The sequence below is a fragment of the Dendrobates tinctorius genome, unplaced genomic scaffold (assembly GCF_039654945.1).
Source record: "Dendrobates tinctorius isolate UK_male_01 unplaced genomic scaffold, ASM3965494v1 ptg000223l, whole genome shotgun sequence".
Lineage (NCBI taxonomy): Eukaryota > Metazoa > Chordata > Amphibia > Anura > Dendrobatidae > Dendrobates > Dendrobates tinctorius.
In genome coordinates, this window is record NW_027361890.1 from 5,035,360 (window position 1) to 5,050,301 (window position 14,942).

General features: G+C 39.6%; 1 protein-coding gene across 5 annotated transcripts in view; it reads left to right on the top strand.

The window, feature by feature from the left end:
* The window catches only part of KIAA1755 (KIAA1755 ortholog), a 96,162-nt gene extending 88,016 nt beyond the window's left edge, over window positions 1-8,146 (top strand). For all 5 annotated transcript variants that reach the window (XM_073555264.1, XM_073555267.1, XM_073555268.1 and 2 more), the window contains exons 18-22: window positions 2,465-2,635; window positions 4,911-5,088; window positions 6,132-6,257; window positions 6,773-7,015; window positions 7,760-8,146. In XM_073555264.1, the coding sequence (XP_073411365.1) occupies window positions 2,465-2,635; window positions 4,911-5,088; window positions 6,132-6,257; window positions 6,773-7,015; window positions 7,760-7,914 (873 nt within the window). In that variant the 3' untranslated portion in view covers window positions 7,915-8,146. The remainder of the gene's footprint in view (window positions 1-2,464; window positions 2,636-4,910; window positions 5,089-6,131; window positions 6,258-6,772; window positions 7,016-7,759) is intronic.
* Window positions 8,147-14,942: the final 6,796 nt, after the last annotated feature.

Here is a 14,942-nt window from a genome sequence, read left to right on the forward strand (position 1 = left end):
AACAATACTTTTTACACTTCAGAAATTCCTAACAGACAAATGACTGTACTGCCAAATGCCGTTGTATGGTCTTGACCCAAGGGAGAAGAATCTGTGGCATGCCTCTTACCATAGTGCTAACATCTCTAGCAATACTGTAACATCCATTTTATCATTGGTGAAGATGGTATCTACAGCTGAAGAGCCACAAAAGCTGACAAGCCCAACACAAACTAATTTTCTTACTTTTGGGGATCGATCACAAGGGTTTTGCTTCCCAATTTGAGGGCAGAACAAATAGGAATGGAGATTCGTGATTCCAGCAATGTTTCACTTACTAAGCTCCTTCTTGTAGACTTGATAAAATCACAGTTTTATTCTACAGCTCTGCTGGTTCTCTTAGTTATGAATTTTATCTATCATCACACACACACCACTGTGCATAGGCAGAAAGCAACCAAATGATGGTGGTGGTGAGTGTAGCCAGAGCATGGACAACTATATCAAACACTGTACCATCCCATGCAGCCTACATATCAGTATTCAAGAGAACCCAATCCATAAATTTCTGGAGTGTTTTCATGGAGCATGGAGTCAGGTTTAACCCCTTTCCGACATCGGACGTAATAGTACGCCAATGTCAGAATCCCTCCTTTTGATGTGGGCTCCGGTGGTGAGCCCACATCTTTCCCAGGACATGTCAGCTCTTTTGAACAGCTAAGTGCCCGGAACAGCCGTGGGTGGAATCGCGATCCACCCACGGCTATTAACCAGTTAAATGCCACAGTCAAACTCTGACAGCGGTATTTAACAAGCGCTTCCGGCAATCGCACCGGAAATACGCATATCGGTGACCAGCGACACGTGATCACGGGTCACTGGTGTGTCGGCATGACAACCAGAGGGCTTCTGCAGCCCTCTGTTGTTGTCAGTGTCGAATTTCTGTGAGCGCCACCCAGTGGTCGGCGCTCATAGGAAGTGAGCAATTCTACTACATAGAGGTGATCTGACCATCGCTTGTATGTAGCAGAGCCGATCGGGTTGTGGCAGCTTCTAGTCTCCGATGGAGATTATTGAAGCATGCCAAAAGTAACAAGAAAATGTTTTTAAAAAAAATAAAAGTTCAAATCACCCCCCTTTCGCCCCATTAAAAATAAAATCAAGCATACACATATTTGGTATCGCTGCATTCAGAATCTATCAAAGGATTAACCTGATCGCTAAACGGCATAGCGAGAAAAAATGTCAAAACGCCAAATTACATTTTTTTTTGTGGCCACTACATTGCATTAAAATGCAATAACGGGCGATCAAAAGATCATATCTGCACCATAATGGCATCATTAAAAACATCAGCTCGGCGCACAAAAAATAAGCCCTCACCCAACCCAAGATCCCGAAAACTGGAGACGCTACGGGTATCGGAGTATGGTGGGATTTTTGTTTTGTTTGTTTTTTTAGCAAAGTTTAGAATTTTTTTTGCCACTTAGATAAAAAAGAACCTAGACATGTTTGGTGTCTATGAACTCGTAATGACCTGGAGAATCATATTCACAGGTCAGTTTTAGCATTTAGCGAACCTAGTAAAAAAGCCAAAGAAAAAACAAATATGGAATTGCACTTTTTTTGCAATTTCTCCGCACTTGGAATTTCTTTCCTGTTTTCTAGTACACGACATGGTAAAACCAATGGTGTTTTTCAAAAGTACAACTCGTTCCGCAAAAAAAAACCCTCACACGGCCATATTGACAGAAAAATAAAAAAGTTATGGTTTTGGAAAGGAGGGCAGCGAAAAATGAAAACGCAAAACCGAAAAAAGCTCCGGGGGTTAAGATGTGAACATGCAGTTATGATTATAAGCCTTATCTAAATTTGGAGCAAAAATTTGATATCCTGTAAGGAGGAGAAGGACACTCAAGGTAACCAATAATGAACAGGCTAAACCCAAATCTGACGTGATGGTGTACATGGTGGGAGGGTTTTACGGTCTTTTTCAAATGTCATTTTGCTGTAGTTAACCAGTGATGCCAAAGCAAAGACAGGGTATGCATAAGAAATTCATGGTTTCCTATTAGTGGAACTTGCTTGCAGCATAGCTCTTGATACCATGTTTTATTAGAATGGCCCAAGTGCTGTCAGAAATGATGGGTAATTATATTCGTCCATCTCTTCCTAGTGGGTATGTATGGATATTTGCATGACATATTTGTGTATAATTATAATTTTTGGCATAACTCTGTCTACATAATTATCTGTCCATGGGCCAAACCAAAGCACATTGAAATTATTAGGATGATGCCAGTCCTTCAATATAAGTATGACGTAAGGTCAGTTTCTTGGAATACAGCTAAAGATGGGGCATATTTCCTATTTTTCTGAAATGTAATGTTCTTCCAGACCTTATTGTTGTAGTATATTAGTTGGACATTTACTTTCACTGCTTTTCATATTTACCACCTGTTCATCTTCTTCACATGTATTTCAGGTTAACCTAAAGGAACAAGGCCGACTACTGCGCCAAGCGGAGTTTGTGATCTCCTACAGAAAGAGAAAGTGCCTCAGAAGGGTTTTTCTGTTTGAGGATTTGGTTCTTTTCAGCAAAACCAAAAAGGCTGCTTCGGGAAAAGAGATTTATGTGTACAAGCAGTCCTTCAAGGTAATCTTAATTGTTCCTCATCATTAGATTCTGCCTTGACTGTATGTATCGCATATCATATGGCATACAAATCCCAGAAATCTCAAAGTTCATTTTCATAATACATAGAACTTAATTCTTCCATTATCTTAAATGGGAATATTTTAGCCATTGAGGTTAAAATCTGAAGAAGTAGCCGAGAATGATTTTAGACTAGTCTTGACCTCATTTTCACTAAACGCATAATGGCTGTCATTCTGAATTATCAACATCACTTTAACCCCCTTTCTACATTAAGAGGTGACAGCAGCATTTGACAGCACACTTCCATTGGCTCCCCTTACTGCAATTGCAGGGAACTATTGGTTATCATGGCAGATGGAGCCTGCTGAAGACCCATCATGGAACTTCTGTAAAACTAAGCCACAGAGACCATAATTTTCATTATTAAAGGGAATCTGTCATCCCTTTTTTGAGATATCATATGATATCATTCAATTGTGTGTCACATAAGGATTCTCTTAGTACTTTTGCTTCCCCCTGACCCCGCACCTTTCATGCATAAATACCTTTTTTATATCGGTTCAGATGTATGTAAACTGCCGCTGTCCGGTCCGCTGGGTGGGGCTTATTCAACTGCTCCCCCCCTCCCTGTCTTTCTCTACGCATTTCTTCTTGTGTAGAGCAAGACAGGGAGGGGGGGAGGAGTTGAATAAGCCCCGCCCAGCGGACCGGACAGCAGCAGTTTACATACATCTGAACCGATATAAAAAAGGTATTTATGCATGAAAGGTGCGGGGTCGGTGGGAAGCAAAAGTACTAAGAGAATCCTTATGCGACACACAATTGAATGATATCATTATATGATATCTCAAAAAAGGGATGACAGATTCCCTTAAACTGCAATACTGTGGATCTGCACTATGTAGCCAGGCGATCAAACAAGTTCAAGTCTCCTAAAGGATTAAAAAATATTGTAAAATCTAAAAAAAAAAATAGAAAAACTTCAAATCTTCCCCCTGTTTTCAATGTTAAAGAAGGAAAAAATAAACATATATGATATTGCCACTTTGGTTAATGTCCAATATTTGAATCATACTCTGCCATGCAAGTAAATGAGTGCATGGAAACGGTCTGACTGTACTCCGGTGACATCTGAGAGTAGTCCGATTTCCACGGACTGACAAAATTTTTTTTCTCCATCTTCTACATCAGAGTTTGATTGGAATGTGATTTGCATAATCGACTCGATTCCCTCAGATAGGAGAATATACGGTCACGTGCACCTGCCAAATAAAAATAAAATTGATGCAAGTTTAGTATCATTGTAGTCCCACTGCCTTGGACAATCATGTTTCCAGGTTATTTTTACCACACAATGAATGCCGTGAAAACAAAACCACCCAAAAAATGGTAGAATCACATTTTATTCATAATTACATGCCATTTGAAATTGTTTTCCATTTTTCAGTACATTGTATGATAAAATGAATGGTGTTATTCAAGATTACAGCTTGTCCGATGAAAAGCCCTCATGTGTCTATAATGGATAAATAAAAATTATAGCTCTTGGAAGAATGTGATGAAAAATTAAAGCGAAAAAACAATTCCCTGGTCCTTAAACATAATACCACAAACAAAATCAAAATTTATCATAAAAAATGTTTTGATTATTTTTTAGCACAAATTCCTTTATCTATTGCTGATTATAAAAGTTTCTCAAAACTGAAAGTTAGCTTTTATATGGCCTTCTATGAAGTCTCTTCTATTGTGTGTCAGTAAGTATAATTCCACCATAATAGTAGACCTTTCACTGCATCTAGGATGCTAGCGCCCATCTAGATCCTTTGGGATATTGTCCATCTAAAATTAACAGTGAGACCTCTGGGGAAGGAGTCATCAAGTTGCATTTACTGTTGAAATTAGATTAAACATATTTCTCCAGAAGGGATCCTGGAGGAATAGCAACCTTTCCAACATAGTGAAGAAGATTGATCGTTACATTTGATTATCTTCACTAACATGAGATATAGTAATGTATATGATTTTTTTTAATAGTGGATGTCCTTTTGTAACAGCAGGTATTTTGACTAGACCATCATATAGACCTATACCATCCTTCCTGAGTGAATTTTCCCCATGCCAGCATGTAAGATGTCCTTTCTTCTTCAGAAACTTATGAAAAGGCCACCTTTTATTACCTGTAGGGTTATCAGATACTTTGAGAGGCTGAATTCATCATTTCAGCAAGTAATTTATTGAATGGCTTGATTTGATCATGTTTGCTAATGCCTAGACTTCTGAGGTTGGCCTCACTCACAATTTGGGAGGCAGTGGACTCTGTTTTGAAATCTGGTTTCGAAGAAGAAAATTGGAGGACACATATACTTTTCAAGCGCCTTCTCCTGATGTTAAGGAGGCCTGGACTGAGGACCTACAGAAGATTCTTTGGGACCAGGCTATTAAAAATCGAGGTAATCAATGTAATGTGTATGTCATGTAGCCATAGTTGTTCGTACTTAAAATCCGAATAAAGATGGATCCCATCACCTCCATCCTTTCCCAAAGCAAAACTAGTCAAAGAACCTACTAGATTGTACAAATCCCTGCAACGGTGTTGAGCATTTCTTGTTAATCAGTATTGGCCATGCTATTTTGACTTAAAATGTCATTTCCTAATTTTTTTTTAACAAGGTGTCACTATTGCTCTTAGACGTTATTCTCCCAATTTTAGCAGAATTCTGATGAGCTGAGCTGCATCTACTCAGGAACACCTCAGCAACTTGTTTTAACAGTCCAGCTGGGCTTCAAGCTAGCAAATTATTTTGCTGTCAATGTAATTGGTCTGTTTTGGCTTATACTGGGGGTTGCTCTTTTATGGTTTGTGTTGCTTTCTCGAGTGCTCTGGGAGTTAGAGATTTTCATTGAAGACATTTGAAAGTACACAGTCCATCTAACTAGAATAAATATAACTTGTCAATTGAGCAAGTGGCACTAATGTCAGAAAACTACTACTTATCTTGTCAGAGTTGTATTTATCATATAAGAAAACCAAACCTATTGTACTGCAAAAGTGAATGGAAGGCAGCACAAAATTATGTTCTCTTCCTAGTGACGTAATGATAAGATGCGGACAAAGATTATTATTTGCTGATATTTATATTGTGTAATAATTTATGACAGTAAAAATATAACCTGCTCAAAGTTCAAAAAATCCTAGTGAATATTTTATACATATAGATTCCTTTCGCATCTTATTAGCACCGGGCAGGTATACCACCAGGGCAGCAAAGACATAACAATCCTTCACTGGATACTACCTGTACTGAACCCTTATAGTAACTAATGTGGTGATGTAATGTTGGTATGTTTTAGGAAATGTGACATGCCTGGTGGGAGTTGATATTCACATGAGAGAAGGACATGAGCCATCACAGCTCAACAAGCTGTTGCTATAAAAACCATTGTCATGTCTTGTGGTCTCCATGTGCTTAGTTCTTCTATAATTCTTCTACAGAAATGCGCAGGCAGGAAAGAGCATTCTCTGGTTTGGGATGCAAGCCATTCACTGACATCCAACCAAGTGAGGCTGCCATCAGCAGTAGAGCCATCCCTCTCACTGGCAATGGAGATAAAGAAATTAGTAAGGCTTTAGATTTTACCATTTGTGTGAATCTTATGTACAGTTGAAGCAGTGTAAAGTATAATGAAGATTAATTCATTGAATGTGGATTCCTTAAAGTATTAAGTTTTGAAGTTATACCCCCTACACATGAGATAGGAGATAACTTCCCAACCTCTGAGGGTCCAAACTGCTGGACCCTCCCTTCCATCAATGGTCCTGAGAACTATTGATCTCTGAAGAGCAAATGCCCTGCCGCTCCATTAATTCTTATTGGGACCTCTGGAAATAGCCGAGTGCTGCGTTTCCGTGTTCTTCATTACTCCCATAAGAATGAATGGTGAGACATTTCACATGATTGCCCACTGCTCCATTCACACGGGTTTCTTTAGAGCTCCGGTTCTCAGAACTGGTGGGGTACCAGTGGTTGGACCTCCAGTAATCACAAATTTATCCCATATCCCATTTATAAGAGATAGCTTCCAAACTTGAGAATACTCCTTTAATATCGCTTTCTCTTATTCTTTCTACACTAGATGGAAACCTTCATTCTTCACCTTCTGTTGCTCTGTCATTCCCAACGTCCCCTCCACCACTTCGTTCTATGTCAGTAGGCTCTCGAAGTAGTGCTAGCAGTGCTGTATCTCTTGGAGGTTGCTCTTCCACCTCTTCTGGTCGGGGTTCTCTCAGCCCTCTGCATGGATGTCCTGGAACTGAGCAGCAGTGGAGACGCTGTAGGACAGAACCCTCCCAGGATAAGGAACCTAGTGTTTTTCTGAGTAAGTCTAAACAACCCTTCTAGTTGAACTATCTAAACCTTATGGTATAAGAGAACCATTGTGTAACTCTACGGTAATTGGGTAAAAACTATACTGCTTTAGTATGCTGTTATACTATGTCAACTAATGACGGAAAAGTTTATGGCAAAACAGTAGGCCTACATGAGTAATTTTGTTGCCATGTTGCATTTTCGGCTAGAAAATAATAAATAGTGATGTAGGTTGACCCAGTGAAGGGGGAATGAAAAATTTGTAGCCATGCCATGTGACTACCGACTGCCAAATCGTGACCGTCTGCAGTGATCATACTGTCACAAGTCACGTCACATGTATTCCCTGTGTGCGTGGTCACGTGACCGCATTTAAGTGATTCCTATGCTTGCGCTCACTTGCCGATTAGTCTCACCCGACTTCTGTGAATTGATGAGAATTGAAAGAATCACATAAGTCTACTCAGCACGTAACTGAAAGTATGCAACTCGTAAAGGGTTCTTCTGAGGCTTGTCAGCCCGTTTAATTTTGATAAATCAGCAGCTTCCAATGCCGAAAGATGGATGGGAGATTCTACCCCAAAGCAAGTGATTGAAACACAATATAATAGTTAGTGGTCAAAAGTCACAATACACATACAAAAATAATGTCACCCCCCCCCCCCATTAGAGTAGATGATATGATTCTAATGTCACCTTGTTCTCTTTTTCATCTTCTACAGCTTTCACTTTTCTTCTTTCCTGTTTATTTCAGCTGCCAGTTCTGGTTCCTCCGAAGGAAGTGTCAGTGGATTTAGCTCCCCTGAGACAAGCCAAATACCTGTATCTCATATAAATACGTGTTATCCCCTGGAGTGCTGGCGCCCCCTACATGTTGCAGACAAGCCCCCAGAAAATGGCATCCCATGAAAATATTGGATACGGAATCTACACAAACCTGTCTACTGAATGAAATATCTATATTTATGTGCCATTTATATATGTAAATATATTACATTCTAGTGAACATTAAAATATTCTAATGCTGTTATACATTTATGTTTCAGAAAGGATGAAAGTGATAGGACCACTATGCCAAATATGCTTTATTGTGTTGGAGGACACTGATGGTCATTTATTAAAAGTAAACTGGAGACACAAATTGTATGTGTTTTATATGCCAATTTAACGATATGGGAGTGTATCTACATTTCTTTGTTTTGTTTATATTTGTCTAAGGACTAGAACTATGACTTGCTTTAGTCACATGAATCAGAAATGGGATTTCTGCAGGTATTATTAAATGTCTTGATAACAAGTACTCAAACTGTAAAAAGTACCAGTTGGTGCTGAAAAGTATATCTTAAGCCCCCTTTACATTTAGCTATGCACCAGCGATCCCGACCACGATATGACCCGGTCAGGATCGCTGGTGCATCACTAAATGGTCACTAGTGAGCTGCCAAACAGGCAGATCTCACAGCGATGCAGCAGCGGTTGTTACTTACCTTTCAGATGCGGCGATGAAGACGTCCTCCCGCCCGCGTCCACGCGTCGCTCGTCGGCAGGAAGCAGCCAACGAGAAATAGACGTGGACGATCTCGCGCCATCAGCGATAGCCAGCGGGGGAGCCGGTCGGAGGTAAGTATCACACATAGCGATATCGCTAGCAATATCGCTGCTGCTTCACAAAATCGGTGACGCTTTAGTGATATTGCTAGGGATATCGCTATGTGTAAAGCCCCCTTTAGAGACTATCAACTTCAATACCCATAAGCCATTCTTAGATCAAAAGAGGCCAGTTTTTTTATTTTATTCCTGTTGCTCCTCTGAGTATTCTGTAATTTGTTTTTCTTAAATCCACCATATGATTCCAGATATATGGACCTTTTTAATTAGTGGAAATTTTTAAGGTCTTTAAAAAGGTGTGTGGCTCATAAGGTAATAATACAGGGGAGCACAAAGACGCCACACCCCATTGATAACAGACCATTAAAATTAGCAGTCAATAAATAGGTCCATACCTCTATAACCATATGGCGGGTATAAAAAAATAATAATGGAATACTCTGGAGAGAAGTGGGAATAAAGTAAGAGCAGCAACTGGCCACTTTCTACCTGGAGACAAGTCCTCTTTAAATGGGCCAAAATATCCAGAAACTTTGCAGTGCAAGGTCAAAAACTGAACTTTGGCATGGTTCACTAAAGAAAATGTATCTGCTTTGCTGCTCAGGTTGATTTCTCAATAATACTAACAATTAACCTTTTTAGGATTGTTATTACAAGGTATATAGGTTACTTTAAGACTTAGGTTACATGAAGAGTGTCATAGATATTGAATAAAAAATGTACATGTGCCGTTTGGGTGCAATTTTATGTGATTTTTGTAGCACAAGTGTAAAATACTATCATCTCTGTGTAGACTTAGCTAGTACAGTTTGATGGCACTTTTTTGGTTTTAGTTTAATTTCTAAATGTACTGGTCATTAAAGTTAAGTTCCCATGCTAAGTTTCTGGTGAGTTTTTGACGCTACGTATTTTTGCTGCTGAAAAATTGCAGCGTTTTATAGTTCTCAGAGCCACTGTGCTTTCATATTTACGATATGTTAACTGACTAGTAGAGTGTCTTTTAACCCCTTTCCAATATCGGGCGTAATAGTACGCCGATATCCGACTCCCTCCCTTTGATGTGGGCTCCGGCGGTGAGCCCACATCTTTCCCGGGACATGTCAGCTGTTTTGCACAGCTGACATGTGCCCGCATTAGCCGCGGGTGGAATTGCGATCCACTCGCGGCTATTAACTAGTTAAATGTCACTGTCAAACGCTGACAGCGGCATTTAAATGGCGCTTCTGACAATCGCGCCCGAAATATGCACACCGGTGACCTGCGTCAGGTGATTGCGGGTCACCGGTGTGTCGGTATGCAACCTGAGGTCTACTGGAGACCTCTATGGTTGTCAATGCCAGATTGCTGTGAGCACTCAGCGCTCATAGCAACTCAACAATTCTACTACATAGAGGTGATCTGACATCGCCTCTATGTAGCAGAGTCAATCAGACTATGGCAGCTTCTAGTCTCCTATGGAGACTATTGAAACATGCCAAAGTAAAAAAAAAAATGTGTTTAAAAATATTAAAAAAATTATAAAAGTTCAAATCACCCCCTTTTCGCCCCATTCAAAATAAAGCAATAAAAATAAAATCAAACATACACAGATTTGGTATTGCCGCGTTCAGAATTGCCCAATCTATCAATAAAAAAAAAAAGGATTAACCTGATCGCTAAACGGCGTGGCAAGAAAAAAGCCAAAACGCCAGAATTACATTTTTTGGTTGCCGCGACATTGCATTAAAATGCAATAACGGGCGATCAAAATATCGTATCTGCACCAAAATGGTATAATTAAAAACGCCAGCTTGACACGCAAAAAATAAGACCTAACCCAACCAGAGATCACAAAAAATGAAGACGCTATGGGTCTCGGAAAATGGCGCAATTTTTTTTTAATCAAAATTTGGAATTTTTTTTAACCACTTAGATAAGAAAGAACCGAGACATGTTTGGTGTCTATGAACTCATAATGACCTGGAGAATTAAAATGGCAGGTCGGTTGGCTATGTGCACACGCTGTGTATAGGTCTGCGGATTTGTATCTGCGGAACCGCAGGTAAAATGACCTGCGGTTTTACCTGCGGATTTGCCTGCAGTTTATCACCTCTACAATGGAGGAGATGGTAAACCGCAGCAGAATCCGCAGAATAGAAGTGACATGTCATTTCTTTCTGCAGATTCAAAACCGCAGCTTTTCCGCAGTTACAAATCCGCAGCATGTGCACAGCAGACTGAAATCACATAGACTTACATTGTACTGTACACTGTCTGCAGAACTGCTGCAGATCCGCAGCGGCCAAAACCGCAGCGGATCCGCAGCAAAAACCGCAGCGTGTGCACATAGCCTTAGTAAAAAATCCAAACAAAAAACAAGTGTGAGATTGCACTTTTTTTTTTTGAAATTTCACCATATTTTTACCACATGGTGATATTGATGGAAAAATAAAAAAGTTATGGCTCTGGGAAGGAGGGGAGCGAAAAACGAAAATGCAAAAACCGAAAAAAACAGGGGTTAAATTCATAGCATGTTAATTTCTCTTGCGGGTACACTGAGTTTTATGTGCGTATTTTCCCCAAAGAATTGCATTAAATTCGGAAAATCCACAGGTAAAAACCAAATATGCATTTTTAGTGAGTTCCTGCTGCAAAAACGCCTTAACGCACATAATACGTCCATGATTGTATCAGTAAAGATTTTTCAAAGCCAAATATCACGAAGTAAATAAAGCAGAAAAACATGTCATACCAAAGAGAGACAAACTGCAGGGCCAAAACCACAATGAAAAACGCAAGTAACCGAATGAGTGCAGCAAATATGCAACATTAAAAACTCACCAAATACTTATCATGCGAACATAGTCCAAGATTGTATTGTTCAGGACAAGAAAAAAAAAATAATCGCAAAAAACTATTAGGCCGGGGTCACACTAGCGATTAAAACGGTCGAATGCAATGCGATAAAAAATCGCATTGCATTCGTCCCAATGTTATTCAATGGTGCTGCTCCCATCATGCGATTTTTTTATCGTATCCCATCCTCGGACCGAGACAATCGCAGCATGCTGCGATTGTCACCGATTTTCGGATCGGATTCCCCAATGCAAGTCTATGGATGCGATAAAAAAAAGCATGGAAAACGCACCAAACGTGTGACTTGCGATTAAATCGCACAACTTCTCCAGGTCTACAGGATAGGGCATCAGGCATTGGCATTGGATGTCAATTTGATGCTTAGATGCGATTAAAATTGGTTCCTTGCCGGAAAATGGGATGACAGACGGATATCTGGCCAAGAATTCTTTGTGCGATTTCGTACCGTTAAAATGGGACCGATTTTTTAATGGTTGTGTGTGACTCCAGCCTTAAAAGAAAATCCGCCAAATCCCAAAGATGTACAGTGTTTGAATAATATTTGATAATCACATTTTTAATCACAAAATTAGCCCAATAATAAATACCACCATTAACACCATTGGTGTGTACCACTAATGCAAACACAATAAATCACTGTATGGATACCACAAAATAGAATTAATAGGCTCCAAAAATTATGGTACAAAATAAAAATTCATTTTTTATTAAACAATATTCTTTAAAAAACACTTAGTACAAGAGGTGTGCAAATACATATAAGTATTGTATTTAAACCTATTGGTGGTTCTGGCTGGGTGTTGTAGTCCGCATACCATGACATGCATATGCTCTGATATGGATTGCTGGGAGCAGCCTTGTCAATATATTGCAGCCCAGGTCTGTGGACTCTTCACATACGGTCACAGCTACTCACAGTGCGTTTGGTACTGCTGAGTTATTTTAGATTTAGCCCTCCATGAACGCACTATATTTTATGCCTTTGGGCGTTATTTAGGGAATAGGCGTTTTTTCTCAAAAACGGGCAGCAATTATATATATGCGCAATTTGGTTGTCCATATTAATTTAGTTCATCAATATCATAGCTGCTGGCATTGGGTTCAGATACCATATTGGTATTTTTTGTCTCTCTTATAAGTATTTGCACACCTCTTGTACTAAGTGTTTTTAAAAGAATATTGTTTAATAAGAAATGAATTTCTATTTTATACTATAATTTTTGGAGCCTATTAATTCTATTTTGTGATATCCATATAGTGATTTATTGATAATCACATTGCAAAGTATAAAATTAAAAAAGAGCTTGTTTGTTCAACTTTCAGAATGTTTGTTTGAATATCAATCATCTTTACATTCCCCAAAATCCTCTTTGTAGGACCCAATATTACTGAACATTTAGAAATTCCTGGAGAGTCCATAAAAATGGGGAACTTTTCTCTATTATTCCAAAAAAAATTAAGTGATTCTTTGGAAGTTGCAATAGTTTCCACAGGTTATTTAGTCTAGCCCAGAATATCAATCTGCTCTGAACTGCTAAATAATGATAGACATTTACAGACACTTATCTTAAAATTAATCATGGTTTTTCTTTTGCCCAGGAAAAAAAATATTAAGTTGACAGCCCCAAACGCTCCTGTGGACCCCTTCATTGAGCTTAGAGATGCATTATTCTGCATTGATCTGCGCCTATACCTTGCAGAGATCGCTTAGTTGCTGCATATCCTATTGTATGTATGTCTAAATTCACATCAAAGTAAACACCAGATTTCCTTTAGATCATAAAATGTGCCTACTTTAGCTGCAGGAAAATTTCAATTACACATATGCATGATTGCAAAGATCCATAAATTCTCCACCATTATTCAGAATAATCTCCCCTCTTAACCATTAACCTGAATATTCTCCCTTCTTCACCATTCTCCCACACAATCCCCATTCTTCACAGTTGCCCTGAATAATCTCCACCATTATCCTGAATAATCTCCATCCTTTTACACAATCCTCATTCTTCAATGTTACCCTGACTAATCGCCATTATCTATTAACATAAATAATTCCCATTCTCTACTGAATAATCTCCATTACCCACCATTATCCTGAATAATTTCCTTTCTCCATCATTATCCAAAATAATCTTCATTCTTTACAATTATTCTAATCTCCAATATTCACCACTATCCTGAATAATCTCCATTCTCCACCACCATTATATATATATATATATATATATATATATATATATATATATATATATATATATATATACACTCACTGGCCACTTTATTAGGTACACCATGCTAGTAAGGGGTTGGACCCCCTTTTGCCTTCAGAACTGCCTCAATTCTTCGTGGCAGAGATTCAACAAGGTGCTGGAAGCATTCCTCAGAGATTTTGGACCATATTGACATGATGGCATCACACAGTTGGCGCAGATTTGTCGGCTGCACATCCCTGATGCGAATCTCCCGTTCCACCACATCCCAAAGATGCTCTATTGGATTGAGATCTAGTGACTGAGGAGGCCATTTGAGTACAGTAAACTCATTGTCATGTTCAAGAAACCAATCTGAGATGATTCGAGCTTTATGACATGGCGCATTATCCTGCTGAAAGTAGCCATCAGTTGTTGGGTACATTGTGGTCATAAAGGGATGGACATGGTCAGCAACAATACTCAGGTAGGCTGTGGCGTTGCAACGATGCTCAATTGGTACCAAGGGGCCCAAAGAGTGCCCAGAAAAAATTCCCCACACCATGACACCACCACCACCAGCCTGAACCGTTGATACAAGGCAGGATGGATCCATGCTTTCATGTTGTTTACGCCAAATTCTGACCCTACCATCCGAATGTCGCAGCAGAAATCGAGACTCATCAGACCAGGCAACGTTTTTCCAATCTTCTACTGTCCAATTTCGATGAGCTTGTGCAAATTGTAGCCTCAGTTTCCTGTTCTTAGCTGAGAGGAGTGGTACCCAGTGTGGTCTTCTGCTGCTGTAGCCCATCTGCCTCAAAGTTCGACGCACTGTGCGTTCAGAGATGCTCTTCTGCCTACCTTGGTTGTAACGGGTGGCAATTTGAGTCACTGTTGCCTTTCTATCAGCTCGAACCAGTCTGCCCATTCTCCTCTGACCTCTGGCATCAACATGGCATTTCCGGCCACAGAACTGCCGCTCACTGGATTTTTTTTCTTTTTCGGACCATTCTCTGTAAACCCTAGAGATGGTTGTGCGTGAAAATCCCAGTAGATCAGCAGTTTCTGAAATTCTCAGACCAGCCCTTCTGGCACCAACAATCATGCCACGTTCAAAGGCACTCAAATCACCTTTCTTCCCCATACTGATGCTCGGTTTGAACTGCAGGAGATTGTCTTGACCATGTCTACATGCCTAAATGCACTGAGTTGCCGCCATGTGATTGGCTAATTAGAAATTAAGTCTTAACACACAGTTGGACAGGTGTACCTAATAAA